The following is a 22213-nucleotide window of genomic DNA, read 5'->3' on the forward strand; positions in this document are numbered from 1 at the left end:
TTAGACAGTTGGGTCAGAGCCACTATAATTTCCTCCCTCTTAGCCCTAGTATACAACTCATCCAGGCCTGGGCATTTTGTCCATTTATAAATCTGACAAAACCTCCAACACCTCCTTGCATCTCATATCATAAACTTTGCAGTCCAATCCCTCGAATTCTGTACTTGCAGAATTCTCCCAAGTAAAGACAGGTCTTAAATATTTATTTATCACTCTAACAATGTCCTCTGCTTTCACATACAGGTCGCCCCCTTAGTCCCTAATGGACCCTACTCTTTCCCTGATTATTCCCTTCCTCGTGATATACTTAGAGAATATCTTGAGATTCTCTCTAACCTAGTCTGCCAGCATTTTCTCATGCCCCTTCTTTGCACTCACCCTCTGCAGTCCTCCACAGCCTCTGTTATTTTGCTGTATTTCTCATCGTTATGTGTTTCTCTTTCCCTTTTTATCCAGTTGTGCAGGCACAGAGTACAGAATACGATCAGGAGCTCTGCAGGCCATCCCACCGTTTCATACCTTCCCCACTTCTTTCTGTACACCTCTCCCAGCCCAGTTGTTCACTCCTTCCTTTTTCAGGCAGCCTAGTACCAGCTGGGATTTAGCTGACACATAATCTTACCTGTAAAATCTCACAATTGTCAATTGAAGTCCTCAAGATTAAAGGCCACAATCTGACACACACTTCCATTCAGTACTGAAAGAACGCTGTACTGTCAGTGGGTCAATGTGAGGGAGTGCTGCACTATTGAAAGGTCAGTACTGAGGGAGTGCTGCAATGTCAGCAGGTCAGCACTGAGGGAGTGCGGCACTGTCAGAGGGTCATTACTGAGGGGGTGTGCACTGTTAGAGGGTCAGTACTGAGGGAGTGCTGCACTGTCAGAGGGTCAGTACTGAGGGAGTGCTGCACTGTCAGAGGGTCAGTACTGAGGGAGTGCTGCACTGTCAGAGGGTCAGTACTGAGGGAGTGCTGCACTGTTAGAGGGTCAGTACTGAGGGAGTGCTGCACTGTCAGAGGGTCAGTACTGAGGGAGTGCTGCACTGTCAGAGGCTCAGTACTGAGGGAGTGCTGCACTGTTAGAGGGTCAGTACTGAGGGAGTGCCGCACTGTCAGAGGGTCAGTACTGAGGGACTGCCACACTGTCGGAGAGTCAGTACTGAGAGAGTGCCACACTGTCAGAGGCTCAGTACTGAGGGAGTGCCGCACTGTCAGAGGGTCAATACTGAGGGAATGCCACACTGTTAGAGGGTCAGTACTGAGGGAGTGCCACACTGTCAGAGGGTCAGTACTGAGGGAGTGCCGCACTGTCAGAGGGTCAATACTGAGGGAATGCCACACTGTTAGAGGGTCAGTACTGAGGGACTGTGCACTATTGGAGGGTCAATACTGAGGGAGTGTTGCATTGACAGAGGGTCAGTACTGAGGAAGTGCCACACTGTCAGAGGGTCAGTACTGAGGAAGTGCCGCACTGTCAGAGGGTCAATACTGCCACACTGTTAGAGGGTCAGTACTGAGGGACTGTGCACTATTGGAGGGTCAATACTGAGGGAGTGTCGCACTGACAGAGGGTCAGTACTGAGGAAGTGCCGCACTGTCAGAGGGTCAATACTGACGGAATGCCACACTGTTAGAGGGTCAATATGGAGGGACTGTACACTATTGTAGGAAAGTCTCAGAGAGGCAAGTCCTCCTAGAATCCCGACAATGAGGAACCAGGTCAGTCAGCCCATGGAGTTCACACCAGCCCTTTGAAGAGCAGTGTCCCTTCGGTATTAGTGACAGAGAGGTTGTGAGCCCTGCCTGATGGCCAAAGCTGGGTTAGCTGGCGTGAGCGTCCGAAGCCGCTTGGCCACAGGTAGTGACGGAGGGGAGAGTGTGTGTGTGTATGTGTGTGTGTGTATGTTTGTGGGCAGGTCTGGGATCTGATGTCAGAGGAAGTCAGTGCGGGAGAATGGACGCAGGGCGGAGAGACGCGGCTGACCTGGGCAGGAGCCTGTGCATCGTCACCGGAGCGTCCCGGGGGCTGGGCTGGGCGCTGTCCGTGGTGCTAGCCCCCCGGCTGATGCCGGGCTCCCACCTGGTGCTGGTGGCCAGGTCCGGGGAGCGCCTGCGGCAGCTGGAGGCTCGGCTGCTGGAGGAGAGGGCTGGCCAAGTCCGCCTGAGCCGAGTTGAAGCAGACCTGAGCCGGGAAGAGGGTGTGCAGCGTGTCCTGGAGACGGTGACCAGCGCAGAGGGAGCCGCTCCGGACAGACTCCTGCTCATTAACAACGCGGGTGAGGACCCATTACACCCCACTCCCCTCTCTCTCTCTCTCTCTCTCCCTCCCCCAGCCCGGAACTCTGCCCAAACACAACATCAATGGCATTGAACTCTCTTCCTGAATGTGAGACCACTGGGTGGCGACAACATATTGCTCCAACTCACTCAGTTGTTCAGTTCAACCAACAGTGGCCCCAAAGTGCTGCTGTGGCACAGTGGTAGTGTCCCCTACCTCACAGCCAGGAGGACTGGGTCCAGATTTCAGAGGCATTCCTCCACAGGTTGCTTGGATTAGAGGAGGCGGGGAGGGTTAGCACTCCTGCCTCACAGCACCAGGGAGCCGGGTTCGATTCCACCCTTGGGCGACTGTGTGTAATGTTTGCACATTCTCTTCATGGGTGCTCTGGTTTCCTCCATCAGTTCCAAACCTGCGCATGCTGGGTGCACCAGCCATAGGGAACATGGAATGACAAGGGTCTGTGTGGGATGCTGTTCAGAGGTTGCTGGCTTCCACACTGTCAGAACTCTCAGAATGATATCTGTTAATGACCCAAAGAATCTGCTACATCCTCCTATCAGAGAAGGCACTTATGGGTATCACCAGCAGTGCGATAAATTTATATATTACTGTGAGACAGGTTTATACGAGTCATAGAGATGTACGTCACGGAAACAGACCCTTTGGTCTAACTCGTCCATGCTGACCAGATATCCCAACCTAATGTAGTCCCACCTGTCACCACCTGGCCTAGATCCCTCTAAACCCTTCCTGTTCATATACCCATGCAGATGCCTTTAAATATTGCAATTGTATCAGTCTCCACCACTTCCTCTGACAGCTCATTCCATACTCACACCACCCTCTGTGTGAAAACATTGTCTTTAAGGTCCCTTTTATATCTTTCCCTTCTCACCCTAAACCTATGCACTCTTGTTCTGGACTCCCTCACCCCAGGGAAAAGACTGTCTATCCTATTCATGCCCCTCATGATTTTATAAACCTCTATAAGGTCACCCCTCAGCCTCCAAAACTCCAGGGAAAATGGCCCCAGCCAATTCAACCTCTCCCTAAAGCTCAAATCCTTCAACCCTGGCAACATCTTTGTAAATCTTTGTTCAGCAACACTCCCCAGGACCTTACCATTAAATGTAAAAGTCCTGCTAAGATTTGCTTTCCCAAAATGCAGCACCTCGCATTTATCTGAATTAAACTCCATCTGCCACTTCTCAGCCCATTGGCCCATCTGGTTCAGATCCTGTTGTAATCTGAGGTAACCCTCTTTGCTGTACAATACACCTCCAATTTTGGTGTCATCTGCAAACTTACTAGCTATACCTTCTATATTAACATCCAAAACATTTATATAAATGATGAAAAGTAGTGGACCCAGCACTGGTCCTTGTGGCACTTCACTGGTCATAGGCCTCCATTCTGAAAAACAACCCTTCACCACCACTCTCTGTCTTCTACCTTTGAGTCAGTTCTGTATCCAAATGGCTAGTTCTCCCTGTATTCCATGAGATCTAACCTTGCTAATCAGTCTCCCATGGGGAACCTTGTTGAACGCCTTACTGAAGTCCATACAGATCATGTCCACTGCTCTGCCCTCATTAATCCTCTTTGTTACTTTTTCAAAAAACTCAATCAAATATGTGAGACATGATTTCCCACACACAAAGCACCACCCTCTGTGTGAAAACATTGTCTTTAAGGTCCCTTTTATATCTTTCCCTTCTCACCCTAAACCTATGCACTCTTGTTCTGGGCTCCCTCACCCCAGAGTGAGTCCTTGCCTTTCCAAATACATGTACATCCTGTCCCTCTGGATTCCCTCCAACAACTTGCCCACCACCGACATCAGGCTCACTGGTCTATAGTTCCCTGACTTGTCCTTACCACCCTTCTTAAACAGTGGCACCACATGAGCCAACCTCCAGTCCTAATCCAAGGTGGAGGATGGGAAAAATTTCTGCCTGTAACAGACTGCTCCTTTTTTTGAGGTATTTTAGGTGTTGGAGGTGATTTCCTTGAATTCCAGGAGCATGATATGCTGTTGCAATTGTTTTGAATTCATTGGTCTCTCACATTTATGTATTACTACCTGACAAGTACAGTGAACAGTGACTTGTTTTTCAAAAAATAAAAATCATTTACAGGATGAGAGTATTGCTAACTAAGCCAGCATTTATTGCCCATCCCTAATTACCCAGAGGGCAGATAAGAGTCAACCACATTGCTGTGGGTCTGGAGTTACATGTGGACCAGACCAAGTAAGGATGGCAGATTTCCATCTCAGTGAACAAAAGAGTTTTTCCTGACCATCAACATGGTCATCAATCAAAACTTCTGTTTTTTAGTAGCCTGGAATGTTATCACGCACAGCTGAGTGACCTCCCACCACTAAAATCACCATGACTTTGTCTATTTTTGCAAACTACTAACCACCACCAGTAATCAGCCAACATCATTAAGTTTCTTAATCCCAGATTTTTATTAGATTCAAATTCGAACTGCAGCCAAAGTGGGATTTGAGCCCAGGATCACAAAACATTATCTGGTCTCTCAAGTAATAGTCTAGCAATTATGCCATGGGGCCGTTTGCTAAATGTCAATATCTCGCTTAAAATATGGTCTGCAGCTGGCAGTTAATTTGTATTTACTGAGTTAAGAATTAAAATAAGATTAGCAAGTAAAATAAGCTTCTTCTAGCCTTAAGCTAAACATGCTGTGTGAGAGAGTTGCTGATTAATTGGCTAAACAGGTTGAGCCTAGTATTTGCACTGGCGCAACAGAGCATTTCAATGCAAGAGCATCTGTGCAGCTTGCTAGCAGAGTACAGATTTCTAGCATAGTGAGAACATGAACAATAAGCTGGAGTAAGCCTTTCAGCTCCTCGAGTCAAGAGTGTGGTGCTGGAAAAGCACAGCAGGTCAGGCAGCATCCGAGGAGCAGAAGAATCCTGATCAAGGGCTGATGCCTGAAACATTGATTCTTCTGCTCATCAGATGCTGCCCGACCCACTGTGCTTTTCCAGCACCACAGTATCGACTCTAATCTCCATCATCTGTAGTTCTCACTTTCATTCCGCCCCTGGAGCCTGCTCCATCATTCAATATGATCGTGGTTGATCTCACCTCGGCCTCAACTCCACTTTCCTGTCTGCTTTCCATAACCCTTCAACCCATTACTATAAAAATCTCCTCAAACTTATTCAGTGTCGACCACATGCTGGGGTTGTGAATTCCACAGATTCATGACCCTTTGAGAAAGGGGCAGCACGGTGGCTCAGTGGTTAGCACTGCTGCCTCACAGCGCCAGGGACCCGGGTTCAACTCCACTCTCAGGTGACTGTCTGCTTGGAGTTTGCACATTCTCCCTGTGTCTGTGTGGGTTTCCTCTGGATGCTCCATTTCCTCCCACAGTCCAAAGACATTAGGTAGATTGGCTATGCTATATTGTGAATAGTGTGCAGGCTAGGTGTATTAGCTGTGGGAAATGCAGGATACAGAGATAGAGTAGGGGAATGCTTTTCAGAGGGTCAGTGTGGACAGGTTGGGCTGAATGGCCTGTTTCCATACTGTAGGTATCCTACAAAAAAAAAGTCACTCCTCCTCATTGGTTTTAAACCTGCCACCCCTTATCCTAAACCTCATTCTGGATTGCCCCACAGAGGGAAAGACTCTCTCTCTCTCTATTCTGTCAATCCCCTTTCACATCTTACATCCTTCAATTAGATCTCTTCTCCTTTTTCCACACTCCACAGAGTTTAATATAGAACAGTACAGCACAGAACAGGCCCTTCAGCCCACGATGTTGTGCTGACCATTGATCCCCATGTAAAGTAAATGTGTTGCTGGTCAAAGCACAGCAGGTTAGGCAGCATCTCAGGAATAGAGAATTCGACGTTTCGAGCATAAGCCCTTCATCAGGATCCGCCACAAGTTCACCTGTACCTCCACACACATCATCTATTGCATCCGCTGCACCCGATGTGGCCTCCTCTATATTGGTGAGACAGGCCGCTTACTTGCGGAACGCTTCAGAGAACACCTCTGGGCCGCCCGAACCAACCAACCCAATCACCCCGTGGCTCAACACTTTAACTCCCCCTCCCACTCCACCGAGGACATGCAGGTCCTTGGACTCCTCCACCGGCAGAACACAACTACACGACGGCTGGAGGAGGAGCGCCTCATCTTCCGCCTGGGAACCCTCCAACCACAAGGTATGAATTCAGATTTCTCCAGCTTCCTCATTTCCCCTCCCCCCACCTTGTCTCAGTCGGTTCCCTCAACTCAGCACCGCCCTCCTAACCTGCAATCCTCTTCCTGACCTCTCCGCCCCCACCCCACTCCGGCCTATCACCCTCACCTTGACCTCCTTCCACCTATCCCACCTCCATCGCCCCTCCCCTAGTCCCTCCTCCCTACCTTTTATCTCAGCCGGCTTGGCTCTCTCTCTCTTATTCCTGATGAAGGGCTTATGCTCGAAACGTCGAATTCTCTATTCCTGAGATGCTGCCTAACCAGCACCTCTATACTTTCCACCAAGCAGCTTAAAATTATGACCCCTCATGATAACAATTTCTGCCCTGGGAAAAAATCTCTGTCTATCGACTCTATCTATGCCTCTCATTATCTTGTATACCTCAATTAGATCCCCTCTCCTCCCCCTTTTCTCCAATGAAAAAAGTCCGAGCTCAGTCAACCTCTCTTCCTAAGATAAGCCCTCCAGTCCAGGCAGCATCCTGGTAAACCTCCTCTGAACCCTCTCCAAAGCATCCACATCTTTCCTATAATAGGGCGACCAGAACTGGACGCAGTATTCCAAGTGTGGTCTAACCAAAGTTTTATAGAGCAGCAACAAGATCTCATGGCTCTTAAACTCAATACCCCTGTTAATGAAAACCAAAACACCATATGCTTTCTTAACAACCCTGTCCAACCCTGCCCTCACAAAGCCGTGCTGACTGCATTTAATCAAGTCATGCTCTTCCAGATGATCATAAATCCTATCCCTCAGAATCCTTTCTCACACCTTGCAAACAATAGACATGAGACTGACTGGTCTGTAATTGCCGGGGATTTCCCTATTTCCTTTCTTGAAGAGAGGAATTACATTTGCCTCTCTCCAGTCCTCAGGTACGACTCCAGTGGAGAGCGAGGATGCAAAGGTCTTCACAAGTGGCGAAGCAATTACATTTCTCGTTTCCCAAAGCAGCCGAGGACAAATCTGGTCCGGGCCTGGCGACTTGTCAATCTTAATGTTTGACAATTTTTTCAGCACATCAGCTTCCTCTATCTCTATCCATTCCAGCATGCACACCTACTCTTCAAAGGTTTCATTCACTACAAAGTTTGTTTCTTTCGTAAAGACAGAAGCAAAAAACTCATTTAGGGCTTCCCCTACCTCCTCAGACTCTATAGACAAGTTCCCAATGCTATCCCTGATCGGCCCTACTCTTTCTTTGATCATTCTCTTATTCCTCACATAAGTGTAAAATGCCTTTGTGTTCTCCCTAATCAGTTCTGCCAAGCCTTTTTCATGCCTCCTCCTAGCTCTCCTTAGACCATTTTTGAGCTCCTTCCTCACCTGCCTGTAATTCTCTAGAGCTGAGCAAGACCCTAGCTTCCTCCACCTTACTGCCTCCTTTCTTTTGACAAGAAGCTCCTCCGCTCTCGTCATCCAAGGTTCCTTTATCTTACCCCTTCTTGTCTGTCTCAGAGGGACACATTTATGCATCACTTGCAACAACTGTTCCTTAAACAGCTTCCACATGTCTACAGTGCCTTTACCATGGAACAATTGCTCCCAGTCCATGCTTCCCAACTCACGTCTGATAGCATCATAGTTTCCTTTTCCCCAATTAAATATCTTCCCATTTTGCCTAATCCTCTCCTTCTCCATAGCTATGTAGAATGTGAGGCAGTTGTGATCACTATCGCCAAAATGCTCTCCCACCGCAAGATCTGACACCTGCCCCGGCTCATTGCTGAGCACCAAATCCAAAATGGCCTCTCCCCTCGTCGGCCTGTCAATGTACTGAGTTAGGAAACCCTCCTGAACACACCTTACAAAAGCAGCTCCTTCCAAACCATCTGCTCGAAGGAGGTTCCAATCAATATTGGGAAAGTTAAAGTCACCCATTATATCATCCTTACTACGTCCACACTTTTCCAAAATCTGCTGACCTATGCTTTCTTCCATCTCCCTGGTGCTATTGGGGGGGCCTGTAGTAAAGCCCTAATGAGGTGACTGCTCCCTTGCTGTTCCTAATTTCCACCCACACTGACTCGGTAGGCAGACCCTCCTCGACAATGGAAGCTTCTGTAGCTGTGATACCCTCTCTGATTAGTAGTGCTACATCCCCTCCTCTTTTCCCCCCCTATTCTTTTTAAATGCCCTGGAACATCCAGCAACCATTCCTGCCCCTGAGAAACCCATGTCTCTGTTATGGCCACAACATCATGGCACCAGGTACTGATCCATGCTCTGAGCTCATCACTGATACTCTTTGCATTAATTAGATTAGATTAGATTACTTGCAGTGTGGAAACAGGCCCTTCGGCCCAACAAGACCACACCGACCCGCAATCCACCCATTCCCCTACATTTACCCCTTTACCTAACACTACGGGCAATTTAGCATGGCCAATTCACCTAACCTGCACATCTTTGGACTGTGGGAGGAAACCGGAGCACTCGGAGGAAACCCACACAAACATGGGGAGAATGTGCAAACTCCACACAATCAGTTGCCTGAGTCGGGAATTGAACCTGGGTCTCTGGCGCTGTGAGGCAGCAGTGCTAACCACTGTGCCACCGTGCCACCCACAAAGTTTAAACCAACCTGATCAGTCTCTTTTGATAAGACAAATCCTTTCATCTCTGGTATTAATGTAGTGAACCTTTCTTAAACTGCCTCAAATGAAATTCCATCCTTCCTCAAGTAAGGGTAAGTGGTGCTCCAGGTGCAGTCTCACCAATGCACTGTTGCAATCTTGCAACAACACTTCCCTGCTTTCATATTTGATTCCTTTAGCAACAAATGCCAAAATCCTATTAGCCTTCCTTAATGCAAGCTGCTGGACCCAAGGCTATGACTGACCTCCCACTGCTGCCTGGGAAATTGGTGAAGCGTGAGTTAATTGCTTGGTTGTTGGGCGAGGGGGCAGTGCCTTTGTGTCCCCCTAATGGTCACCATCTTGTACTTGGCTCCTATTTCACTGGTTGGTTAGTAACTGGTAACGATTTTACTTTTAATAATGATTTGGAGATGCCGGTGTTGGACTGGGGTAGACAAAGTTACAAATCACACAACACCAGCTTATAATCCAACAGGTTTATATAGAAGCACTAGCTTTCAGAGCGCCGCTCTTTCATCAGGTGGTCATCACTTCAGCGTCAGCGTGTACAAGGGGGCATAACTACAAATTGAGTGATGATAGATTTAAGGCAGCTGTCAGAGGCAGGTTCTTTATGCAGAGAGTGGTAAGGGTATGGAATGCCCTACCTGCTAATGTAGTCAACTCAGCCACATTAGGGAGATTTAAACAATCCTTAGATAAGCACATGGATGGTGATGGGATAGTGTAGGGGGACGAGCTGAGAGTAGTTCACAGGTCGGTGCAACATCAAGGGCCGAAGGGCCTGTTCTGCGCTGTATTGTTCTATGTTCTACATTCTATGAAAGAGTCAGGAATCTAACTTTAGGGACAGCAGAAACCTATGAGAAGGGAAACAGACAATGCAAGACTAAAATGTGCACAGGATATGAAACAAGGTAAATGAGCTTATAGCACAGATTGAAATCGGCAGCTACAATGCTGTGGATATCACAGAGAAATGGCTGCAAGGAGATCAGCGTTGGGAACTAAAAACCCAAGGATACACATTCTATCAAAAAGACAGGCAGATGGACAGAGGGCAGGGCTGACCTTGTTAGTAAGGAATGAAATTCAATCAATAGCAAGAAGTGTTATCGAATCTGTGGTGGTAGAATTGAGGAACTGCAAAGAGAATAAGTAATTGATGAGAGTTGTACACAGACCTCCTAGCAGTAGTCAGGATATGGAGAAGAAAATAAATCAAGAGATAGAAAGGGCATGTAAGAAGGGCAATATTACATCAATCATGGGAGATTTCAGTGTGCAGGTGGACTGGGGAAGTCAAGAAAAGGAATATGTGGAATGTCCACAAATATTTCTTTTTGGAGCCAACATGTGGTGGGACCCATTAAGGAACAAGGCAAAAGTGAGGACTGCAGATGCTGGAAATCAGAGTCTACATTAGAGTGGTGCTGGAAAAGCACAGCAGGTCAGGCAGCATCTGAGGAGCAGGAAATGAAGGTTTCGGGCAAAAGCCCTTCATCAGGAATGGAAGCAGGAAGCCTCCAAGGTAAAGAGATAAATGGAGAGGGGGGGGGGATGGGGCTGCTGGGGAGAAGGTAGCAAAGTGTACAATAGATGGATGGGGGTGGGGATGGAGGTGATAGGTCAGAGAGGATGGTGGAGTGGATAGGTGGAAAGGGAGATTGGCAGGTAGGACAGGTCATGAGGACAGTGCTGAGCTGGAAGCAAGGGCAGGTCGTGTCTCACAAATCTTATTGAGTTTTTTGAGAAGGTGACCAAGCATGTAGATGAGGGTTGGGCAGTTGACGTGGTGTACATGGACTTCAGTAAAGCCTTCAATAAGGTTCCACATGGTAGGCTGTTGGAGAAAGTACAGAGGCATGGGATTGAGGGTGATTTCGCAGTTTGGATTAGAAACTGGCTTTCTGAAAGGGGGCAGTGAGTGGTGGTTGATGGAAAATATTCAGCCTGGAGTCTGGTTACTAGTGGTGTGCCACAAGGATCTGTTTTGGGACCACTGCTGTTTATCATTTGTATAAATGACTTAGACACAGGCATAGGTGGATGCATTAGTAAATTTGCAGATGACACTAAAGTTGGTGGAGTAGTGGACAGTTTGGAAGAATGTTACAGGTTGTGGGGGGACTTGAATAAACTGCAGAATTGGGCTGAGAGGTGGCAAATGGAGTTCAATGCAGCTAAATGTGAGGTGATGCACTTTGGGAAGAATACCAGGAAGGCAGAGTACTGGGTCAATGGAAAGATTCTTGGTGGTGTGGATGTGCAGAGGGATCTTGGTGTCCATGTACATAGATCCCTGAAAGTTGCCACCCAGCTGGATAGTGCTGTTAAGAAGGCATATGTTGTGTTAGATTTCATTGGTCATGGGATTGAGTTCCGGAGCCGCAATATCATGCTGCAACTATACAAAACACTGGTGCGGCCGCATTTGGAATATTGTGTACAGCTCTGATCCCCATATTTTGGGAAGGATGTGGAAGCATTGGAAAAGGTGCAGAGGAGATTTACCAGGATGTTGCCTGGTCTGGAGGGAAGGTCTTATGAGGAAAGGCTGAGGGACTTGGATCTGTTCTCACTGGAAAGAAGAAGGCTAAGAGGGGGGATTGATAGAGACATACAAGATGACCAGAGGATTAGATAGGGTAGACAGTGAAAGTCTTTTTCCTAGGATGATAATGTCAGCTTGTATGAGGGGGCATAACTACAAATTGAGGGGTGGTAGATTTAAGACAGATGTCAGAGGCAGGTTCTTTATGCTGAGAGTGGTAAGGGGGTGCTAATGTAGTCAACTCAGCCACATTAGAGAGATTTAAACAATCCTTGGATAAGCACATGGATGATTTTGGGATAGTGTAGGGGGATGAGCTGAGATGAGTATACAGGTCGGTGCAACATCGAGGGCCAAAGGGCCTGTTCTGTGTTGTATTGTTCTATATTCTAACTAGTGTGAGGTGGTGGAGGGGAAATGAGGAAACTGGTGAAGTCCACATTGATGCCCTGGGGTTGAAGTGTTCTGAGGCAGAAGATGAGGCGTTCTTCCTCCAGGCGTCTGGTGGTGAGGGAGCGGCGGTGAAGGAGGCCCAGGACCTCCATGTCCTCGGCAGAGTGGGAGGGGGAGTTGAAATGTTGGGCCACGGTGTGGTGAGGTTGATTGGTGCGGGTGTCCCGGAGATGTTCCCTAAAGCGTTCTGCGAGGAGGCGCCCAGTCTCCCCAATGTAGAGGAGACCGCGTCGGGAGAATGGATACAATAAATGATATTAGTGGACGTGCAGGTAAAACTTTGATGGATATGGAAGGCTCCTTTGGGGCCTTGGATAGAGGCGAGGGAGGAGGTGTGGGCGCAGGTTTTGCAATTCCTGCGGTGGCAGGGGAAGGTGCCAGGATGGGAGGATGGGTTGTTGGGGGGCGTGGACCTGACCAGGTAGTCACGGAGGGAACGGTCTTTGCGGAAGGCGGAAAGGGATGGGGAGGGAAATATACCCCTGGTGGTGGGGTCTGTTTGGAGGTGATGGAAATGTCAGCAGATGATGCGGTTTATGGGAAGGCTGATAGCTTTTCCAGCACCATACTAATCTAGACCCCTGAAGGAACAAGCAGTTCTGGATTTAATGATGTGTAAAGAGGCAGACTTGATCAGGGAATTCATAGTGAAGGAATCCCTAGGAGTGACCATAATGTGATAGACTTCACCGCGCAGTTAGAAGCTGGAATCAGATGAAATGGTGTTACAACAGAATCAAGAGTGTGGTGCTGGAAAAGCACAGCAGGTTAGGCAGCATCTGAGGAGCAGGAGAATCGCATTCCTGATGGAGGGCTTCAATTCTCGTCGATTCTCCTGCTCTTCGGATGCTGCCTGACCTACTGCGCTTTTCCAGCACCGCACTCTCAACTCTGATCTCCAGCATCTGCAGTCCTCATTTTCTCCTGGTGTTGCAATAGAGTAAAGGTAACGACAAAGACGTGAGGGAGGAGCTGGCCAGCGTAGATTGGGAGAGGAGCCCAGCAGGGAAGGTGGTGGGGCAGCGATGACAGGGGTTTCTGGGACTAATTCAAGGAGACACAGCAGAAAGTCATCCCGAGGAAGAAGAAACGTATCAGGGAGGATGAGACAACCATGGCTGACAAGGGAAGGCAGGGACAGCATAAAAACAAAAGCACAAAGTTGTGAAGTGTAATAGGAATCCACAGGATTGGGAAATGTTTAAAAACCAACAGAGGATAATTTAAAGAAAAAGAATGGGGTGAGGAGATGAAATATGAAAATAAGGTAACTCATAATGTAAAAGAAGATTGCAAGAGTTAAACATCTAAATGATATGAGAGAGGCAACAATGGGCAAGGGACCACTGGAATATAAGTCTGAAGAAATAGTAATGGGAACAAAGAAATGATGGAGGAACTGAACAGGTACTTTGCAACAGTTTTCACAGTGGACAACGCCAGCAGCCTACCAGAACGTCAAGAGAGTGAGGGGGCAGAGGTGAGAGTAGTGGCCATCAGTAAGGAGGAGGTGCTGGGGAAGCTGAAAGGTCTGATGTAGATAGCTGGGGAGATTGTGGAGACATTGGTGGTGATCTTTCAGGAATCACTGGAGTCAGGGAGGGGCCCAGAGGACTGGAAGATGGCCAGTGTAACACCCCGGCTTAAGAAGGGAGGGAGCCAGAAGACAGGAACTACAGGCCGGTTCGTTTTACTTGGTCTTTTGTAAGTCCATTACTCAGGATGAGATTATAGAGTACTTGGAAGTACTTGGTAAAATGGGGAAAATTGAGGGGAGGTCATGCCTGACAAATCTGTTAGAATTCTTTGAGGAGGTAACAAGCAAGTTAGACAAAGGAGAAGCAGTAGATGTGATCTATTTGGATTTCCAGAAGGCCCTTGGCAAAGTGCTGCATGGGAGGCTGCTAAACAAGATGAGAGCCCATGGTGTTAGGGGCAAGCTACTGCCATGGATAGAGGATTGGCTGACTGGCGGAAGGTAGAGAGTAGGGATAAAGGGGTCTTTTTCAGGGTGGCAGCTGGTAGTTAGTGGAGTTCCACTGTGGTCAGTGTTGGGACCACAGCTATTCACATTGTACATTAATGATCTGGACAAAGAAACAAGGGCATTGCTGCTAAGTTTGGAGGTGATGCTAAGATAGGAGGGGGGGGCAGGTAGTGTTGAGGAAGTGGGAAGGTGACAGAAGGACTTGGATAGGCGAGGAGTGTGGGCAAAGAAGTGGCAGATGGAACACAATGTGGGAAAGTGTGAGGTCGTACACTTTGGTGAGAAGAATAAGGGTGAAGACTCCTTTCTGAAAGGAGAAAAGCTTTGAAAATCTGAAGCACGAAGGAATTTGGGAGTCCGAGTTCAAGATTTCCTTAAGGTTAACATGCAGGTTCAGTTAGCAGTGAGGAAGGCAAATACAATGTTAGCATTCATTTCAAAAGGGCTAGTATACAAGGGATATACTGCTCAGGCTGTATAAGGCTCTGCTCAGATCGCATTTGGAATATGCGAGCACATTTGTGTACCTAAGGGAGGATATGCTAGCACTGGTCAAGGCCCAGAGGAGGTTTACAAGAATGATCCTGGGGGTGAAGGGCTTGTCATATGAGGAATGGTTGAGGACTCTGGAGCTTAGAAGGATGAGGGGGGGATGGATCTGGTTGAAACTTACAAAATACTGAGAGGCCTGGATAGAGAGGACAGAAAAGGCTCTCAGGAATTATGAAGTCTTTGTAGTGTGATTGGGATAAGGTTGACAGTGTCTAGTGGCAAGTCAGTGAAATATTACAGTTCACTGAGGGAAGCTGAGTTGACATGGTAACATGCAATTTTATACCTATGTGCTGCAGCCAGGGGCTATGGAGGAATTCCAACTGTCTTCCCAGCACCGGCTGAACAGGAATCTCTTCTTAGCTTTCCTCCTGCCATTGGTGCGTGTTTTCCAGGTTGGTGCCCAACCTGTTTGGCCATTTATGATGCATCTTCACCAAGGGATGGGTCTCAAACGCAGAGCAGACCCCCTGGCTCAGAGGCAGGGTTTACTACTGCTGATCAAAGAGACCTTGGAGTGCAGGTTCATAGTTCATTGAAAGTAGAGTCGCAAGTAGATAGGATAGTGAAGAAGGCGGTTGGTATGCTTTCCTTTATTGGTCAGAGTATTGAGTACAGGAGTTGGAAGGTCATGTTGCAGCTGTACTGGACATTGGTTGGGTCACTTTTGGAAAACTGCATTCAATTCTGGTCTCCTTCCTATCAGAAGGATGTTGTGAAACTTGAAAGAGTTCAGAAAAGGTTTACAAGGATGTTGCCAGGGTTGGAGGATTTGAGCTACAGGGAGAGGCTGAACAGGCTGGGGCTGTTTTCCCTGGAGCGTCGGAGGCTGAGGGGTGACCTTATAGAGGTTTATAAAATCATGAGGGCCATGGGTAAGGTGAAAGCCGAAGTCTTTTCCCTGGGATTGAGAAGTCCAAAACTAGAGGGCATTGGTTTAATGGCCTACTCTGCTCCTCCATGTTATCATCTGGAGGTGCTCATTTCTTTCTGCCTTTCTCTCCACAGGTTCTCTGGGAGATCTCTCGAAGTTTGTGATAGACTTTACCCAACCCGCCGAGGTCTCCAATTACATGACACTCAACTTCACCTCGTGCGTGTGCCTCACCGCCTCCCTGCTGAAGGCTTTTCCCAAACGCGAGAACTTTCATCGAACAGTGGTTAACATCAGCTCGCTGTGTGCAGTGCAGCCTTTCAAATCCTGGTCACTGTACTGCTCAGGAAAAGCTGCAAGGGAGATGATGTTCAGGGTGCTGGCAGCAGAAGAGCCTGATGTGAGGGTTCTGAACTATGCTCCAGGTAACACAGTTTCGCATAACACAACGGGGATTACTCACAGGGTAACAGTGAACATTACTCACAGGGTAACAGTGAGGATTACTCACAGGGTAACAGTGAGCATTACTCACAGGGTAACAGTGAGCATTACTCACAGGGTAACAGTGAGGATTACTCATAGGGTAACAGTGAGGATCATTCACAGGGTAACAGTGAGCATTACTTACAGGGTAACAGTGAGGATTAGTCACAGGGTAACAGTGAGCATTACTTACAGGGTAACAGTGAGGATTACTCACAGGGTAACAGTGAGCATTACTCACAGGGTAACAGTGAGCATTACTTACAGGGTAACAGTGAGAATTATTCGAAGGGTAAGAGTGAGGATTACTCACAAGGCAACAATAAGGATTATTTATAGGGTAACAGCGTGGATTACTCACAGGGTAACACTGAAGATTACTCAGAGGGTAACATTGAGGATTACTTGTAGGGTAACAGTGAGGATTACTCACAGGGTAACAGTGTGGATTACTCACAGGGTAACAGTGAGCATTACTCACAGGGTAACAGTGAGGAATACTCACAGGGTAACAGTGAGCACTACTCATAGGATAACAGTATGAATTACTCACAGGGTAACAGTGAGCAGTACTCACAGGGTAACAGTAAGCACTACTCATAGGATAACAGTGAGGATTACTCACAGGTTAACAGTGAGCATTACTCACAGGGTAACAGTGAGGATTACTCACAAGGTAACAATGAGGATTATTCACAGGGTAACAGCGTGGATTACTCACAGGATAACAGTGAGGATTACTCACAGGGTAACAGTGAACATTACACATGGGTAACAGGGAGGACTATGCACAAGGTAACAATGCAAATTACCCACAAGGTAACAGCGTGGATTACTCATAGAGTAACACTTAAGATTACTCATAGGGTAACAGTGAGGATTACTCGTAGGATAACAGTGAGGATTACTCACAAGGTAACAGTGAGCATTACTGACAGGGTAACAAAGTGGATTGCCAACAGTGTGACAGTGAGGATTACTCACAGGGTAACAATGATGATTATTCACAGGGTAACAATGAGGATTATTCATAGGAATAACAGTGAGTATTACACAAAGGTAACAGTTTGGAGTACTCAGAGGGTAACAGTGAGGATTACACACAAAGTAACAGTGAGGATTACTTACAAGGTAACAATGAAGATTATTCACAGGGTAACAGCGTGGATTACTCACAAGGTAACAGTGAGGATTACTAATAGAGTAATACTGAGGACTACTCATAGGGTAACAGTGAGGAATTACTCATAGGGTAACAGTGTGGATTACTCACAAGGTAACAGTGAGCGTTACTGACAGGGTAACAAAGTGGATTGCCAACAGTGTAACAGTGAAGATTACACACAAAGTAACAGTGAGGATTACTTACAAGGTAACAATGAAGATTATTCACAGGGTAACAGCGTGGATTACTCACAAGGTAACAGTGAGGATTACTCATAGAGTAATACTGAGGATTACGCACAGGGTAACAGTGAGCACTACTCACAGGGTAACAGTGAGCGTTACTGACAGGATAACAGAGAGGATTGCCAACAGGGTAAAAGTGATGATTACTCGTAGGGTAGCAGTGAGGATTACTCACTGGATAACAGTGAGGATTACTCACAGGGTAACAGTGAGCATTAGTCACAGGGTAACAGTGAGGATTACTCACAGGGTAACAGTGTGCATTACTCACAGGGTAACAGTGAGCATTACTCACAGGGTAACAGTGAGCATTACTTAAATGGTAACAGTGAGGATTATTCAAAGGGTAAGAGTGAGGATTACTCGCAGGGCAACAGTAAGGATTATTTATAGGGTAACAGCGTGGATTACTCACAGGGTAACACTGAAGATTACTCAGAGGGTAACACTGAGGATTACTTGTAGGGTAACAGTGTGGATTACTCACAGGGTAACAGTGAGGATTACTCACAGGGTAACAGTGAGCATTACTCACAGGGTAACAGTGAGGAATACTCACAGGGTAACAGTGAGCACTACTCATAGGATAACAGTATGAATTACTCACAGGGTAACAGTGAGCAGTACTCACAGGGTAACAGTGAGCACTACTCATAGGATAACAGTGAGGATTACTCACAGGTTAACAGTGAGCATTACTCACAGGGTAACAGTGATGATTACTCACAAGGTAACAATGAGGATTATTCACAGGGTAACAGCGTGGATTACTCACAGGATAACAGTGAGGATTACTCAGAGGGTAACAGTGAGGATTACTCACAGGGTAACAGCGAACATTACACATGGGTAACAGGGAGGACTATGCACAAGGTAACAATGCAAATTACCCACAAGGTAACAGCGTGGATTACTCATAGAGTAACACCTAAGATTACTCATAGGGTAACAGTGAGGATTACTCATAGGATAACAGTGAGGATTACTCACAAGATAACAGTGAGCGTTACTGACAGGGTAACAAAGTGGATTGCCAACAGTGTAACAGTGATGATTACTCACAGGGTAACAATGATGATTATTCACAGGGTAACAATGAGGATGACTCATAGGAATAACAGTGAGTATTACACAAAGGTAACAGTTTGGAGTACTCAGAGGGTAACAGTGAGGATTACACACAAAGTAACAGTGAGGATTACTTACAAGGTAACAATGAAGATTATTCACAGGGTAACAGCGTGGATTACTCACAAGGTAACAGTGAGGATTACTCATAGAGTAATACTGAGGATTACGCACAGGGTAACAGTGAGCACTACTCACAGTGTAACAGTGAGAATTATTCACAGAGTAACAGTGAACATTACTCACAGGGTAACAGTGAACATGGCACAAGGGTAACAGTGAGAAATATTCAGAGAGTAACAGTTTGGATTACTCACAGGGTAACACTGAGGATTACTCATAGAGTAAATACTGAGGATTATTCATAGGGTAACAGTGAGGATTACTCTTAGGGTAACAGTGAGCATTACTCACATGGTAACAGTGAGCATTGCTCTAAGGGTAACCATGTGGATTAGACATAGGGTAACGGTGAGGATTACTCACAGGGTAACAGTGAGCATTACACATGGGTAACAGTGAGGATCACTCACAGGGTAACTGTGAATATTACACAGGGTAACATGAACACTACTCACAGAGTAACAGCTTGGATTACTTACAGGGTAAGAGTGAGGATTATTCACAGGGTAGCAATGAGGATAATTCACAGGGCAACTGTGAGGATAATTCACAGGGTAACAGTGAGGATTACTCACAGGGGAACAGTGAGGATTATTCACAGGGTAACAATGAGGATAATTCACAGGGTATCAGTGAGGATTATTCACAGGGTAAAAGTGGGCATTACTCACATGAGTAACAGTGAGGATTACTCACAGGGTAACGGTGAGGATTACACACAGATAACAATGAGGATTACTCACAGGGTAACAGTGAGGATTACTCTCAGGATAACAGTGAGCATTAGTCGCAGGTAACAATGAGTGTTATTCACAGGGTAACAGTGAGGATTACTCACGGGGTAACATTGAGGATTACTCACAGGATAACAGTGAGGATTACTCACAGGGTAACAGTGAGAATTACTCACATGGGTAACAAGTGAGGATTACCCACAAGGGAACAGTGAGCATTACTCACAGGGTAACAGTGAGGATTACCCACAAGGGAACAGTGAGCATTACTCACAGGGTAACAGTGAGGATTACTCACATGGGTAAAAGTTAGGATTACTCACAGGGTAACAGCGAACATTACACATGGGTAACAGTGTGGATTACTCACAGGTAATAGTGAGGATTACTCAGAAGGGTAAAAGTGAGGATTACTCACAGGATAACTGTGTGCTGGGTTACTGATGATTACTCTTGGAGTCAAGTTGTGAGTATTTCTCTTGCGTGATGTGATGAAGAATAATTTTAGTAAGTACAACCTTGACAAGGTGAGAGGCGAGAGATTTAACAAAGACATAACAGGTCAATATTTTACAGAGGGTGGTTTGCGTGTGGAATCAATGTCCTGAGGAAGTGCTGGATGTGGATAGAATTACAACAATAAAAGCCGTTTGGATAAGTACATGAATGGGAAAGGGTTGGTGGGATATGGGCCAGGAGCAGGCAGGTGGGACTAGTTTAGTTGACCTAGACTGGTTGGACCAAAGGGTCTGTTTCTGAGCTGCATTTAGAGTGTGAGATGTGGCTCTGTTTGTAACATCTCTGCCACAATACCTCTGAAAGTCCTGCTTTCATTTGGAAGACTGAGGATTTAATCCAGGGTGGTTCTCTAAGTGCCTTACTGAGGAAATGCTGCATTGTTGCCAGTGCCCCTTTTAGATAAACTGTTAAATTAAGGGCCTCTCTGCCCCCTCAGGTGGACACGGAAGATTCCACAGCACTAAGAAATGTAGTTGGCTTCTTCCAACTCATTCGCCCACACTAACCCCTCAATGACATTACTGAACCCTGATGCACTGGTTCTTATAACACTGCTGCTTGTGGGATCTTGCTGTACTCAGATTGGCTGCCACAGGGACTCCATTACCAGCTCAAAGCTGTGGATTGAGCAGAGGTGGGGAAAGGCACCAGTGAAATGAAAGTTCTTTCTTCACCTGATTGGGTGTTTGTGTTGACGGTGTTCTTTGCCCATACAGGTCCCTTGGACACTGACATGCAGAAGCAAGCTCGGTTAGAGACTGCCGACCCAGAACTCAGGCAAACATTCCTCACCATGCATCAGCAAGGCCAGCTCATCAATTGTCATGACTCTGCCCGAAAGCTGGTGAATATCCTCATTCGAGATGACTTTCCGTCTGGAGCCCACATTGATTACTATGACCAATAAAACCCCAGGAATGTTCATTGCTGGGATGACTCACATACACAAAGGCCAGTGTCAGAAATTTTCTCCAAACATGGACTCCAACACAGACTTTCTTGATCTGTCTAGGCCATTTCCACTATCTCTTCTTGTTCCAAACCAGGCAAGATACCTCTCGGCCTGTTCACAACTCAACAAGTGACAACACCTGCTGCCTGCAGGCTTTAGCAATGAACCCTCTGCCTCGGGGAAAGGTGGTTGTGCCTATATGTAGCTTCCAGTCTCTTTACTGTACCCTGTTTTTGATTGTGCCTACCTCTCATCCCTCAACGGCTCCAACTATGTGCCTCTCTGTCCATTACTGTTGACATTTCTTTCTCTCAATGTATACCACTCTCTGTCCCTCATGTTTCTATTAATCTCTATTGTTCTCATCTCTCTCTCTCTCTCTGTCCCTTGTATCTTTGTGACTCTATATTGCTCTCTCTATCCCTTGTGTTTATATAATTCTCTGCTGCACTCTCTCTCTCTGTCCCTCATGTTTCTATTAATCTCTATTGTTCTCTCTCTCTCTCTCTCTGCCCCTTGTATCTCTGTGACTCCATCTTGCTCTCTCTATCCTTTAAGTTTCTCCACTGCTCTCTTCCTTTCTCTCTCCTTCTCTGTTCCTGTTCTCTTCTAATGAGATCATTTTTGCCTTTGTTCTGTTTGAGTGTGTCTCTCTCAGGGAGGTGATAAATCGGCCATGCCACTGTTTTGAAGAATAGCCCACTGATCTGGCCAATACTTACCTCAAACAACTCTAATAAAATAAATTATCCTGATCGTTATTGCTTAGTGTGGGGTCTTGCTGTTTGAAAAGGCTGCATTGTTTCTGAACATAGTAACATCTCTGTCAAAAGAAATCTCCACCACTAACTATAAAGCACTTTGGGTCTCTGTGCAGTCATGAACAGTTGCTATAGTAATGCAATTCCTTCTTACCCCATATCCCTGCTTTGGGTCAGCTGCTGCAGTTGAACACTTTAATTTTATTCTCTCATGGGATGTGGGTGTCACTGGCTGGGCCCAGCATTTATTGCCTGTCCCTAGTTTCCCCTTGAGAAGGTGGGGGTGAGCTGCCTTCTTGAACCATCGCAGTCCATGTGCTGTGGGTTGACCCACAATGCCCTGAGGGAGGGAATTCTGGGATTCTGACCCTGTGACAGTGAAGGAACGGCGATATATTTCCAAGTAAGGATGGTGAGTGGCTGGGAGGGGATCTTGCAGGGGGTGGTGTTCCCATGTATCTGCTGCCCTTGTCCTTCTAGATGGAAGTGGTCGTGGGTTTGGAAGGTACTGTCTGAGGATCTTTGATGAATTTCTGCAGGGCATCTTGTAGAT

The 22213-nt window shown here is 46.7% G+C and overlaps 1 protein-coding gene across 1 annotated transcript; it reads left to right on the plus strand.

The window, feature by feature from the left end:
* Nucleotides 1–1952: 1952 nt before the first annotated feature.
* LOC132817625 (sepiapterin reductase-like) lies at nucleotides 1953–21660 on the plus strand. Its single transcript, XM_060828130.1, has 3 exons — nucleotides 1953–2274; nucleotides 15682–15972; nucleotides 20664–21660. The coding sequence occupies exons 1-3, from the start codon at nucleotides 1953–1955 to the stop codon at nucleotides 20852–20854; spliced, it is 804 nt and encodes a 267-aa protein (XP_060684113.1). The 3' UTR covers nucleotides 20855–21660.
* Nucleotides 21661–22213: the final 553 nt, after the last annotated feature.

Source organism: Hemiscyllium ocellatum, chromosome 1, assembly GCF_020745735.1.
Source record: "Hemiscyllium ocellatum isolate sHemOce1 chromosome 1, sHemOce1.pat.X.cur, whole genome shotgun sequence".
NCBI classification, from domain to species: domain Eukaryota; kingdom Metazoa; phylum Chordata; class Chondrichthyes; order Orectolobiformes; family Hemiscylliidae; genus Hemiscyllium; species Hemiscyllium ocellatum.

Bases quoted from the DNA above. Each gene is read 5' to 3' on its own strand.
- LOC132817625 (XM_060828130.1), top strand. From the start codon at position 1,953: ATGGACGCAGGGCGGAGAGACGCGGCTGACCTGGGCAGGAGCCTGTGC. The intron at 2,275-15,681 runs GTGAGGACCCAT...TTCTCTCCACAG, and splicing joins CCTGCTCATTAACAACGCGG to GTTCTCTGGGAGATCTCTCG. The intron at 15,973-20,663 runs GTAACACAGTTT...TTGCCCATACAG, and splicing joins GGTTCTGAACTATGCTCCAG to GTCCCTTGGACACTGACATG.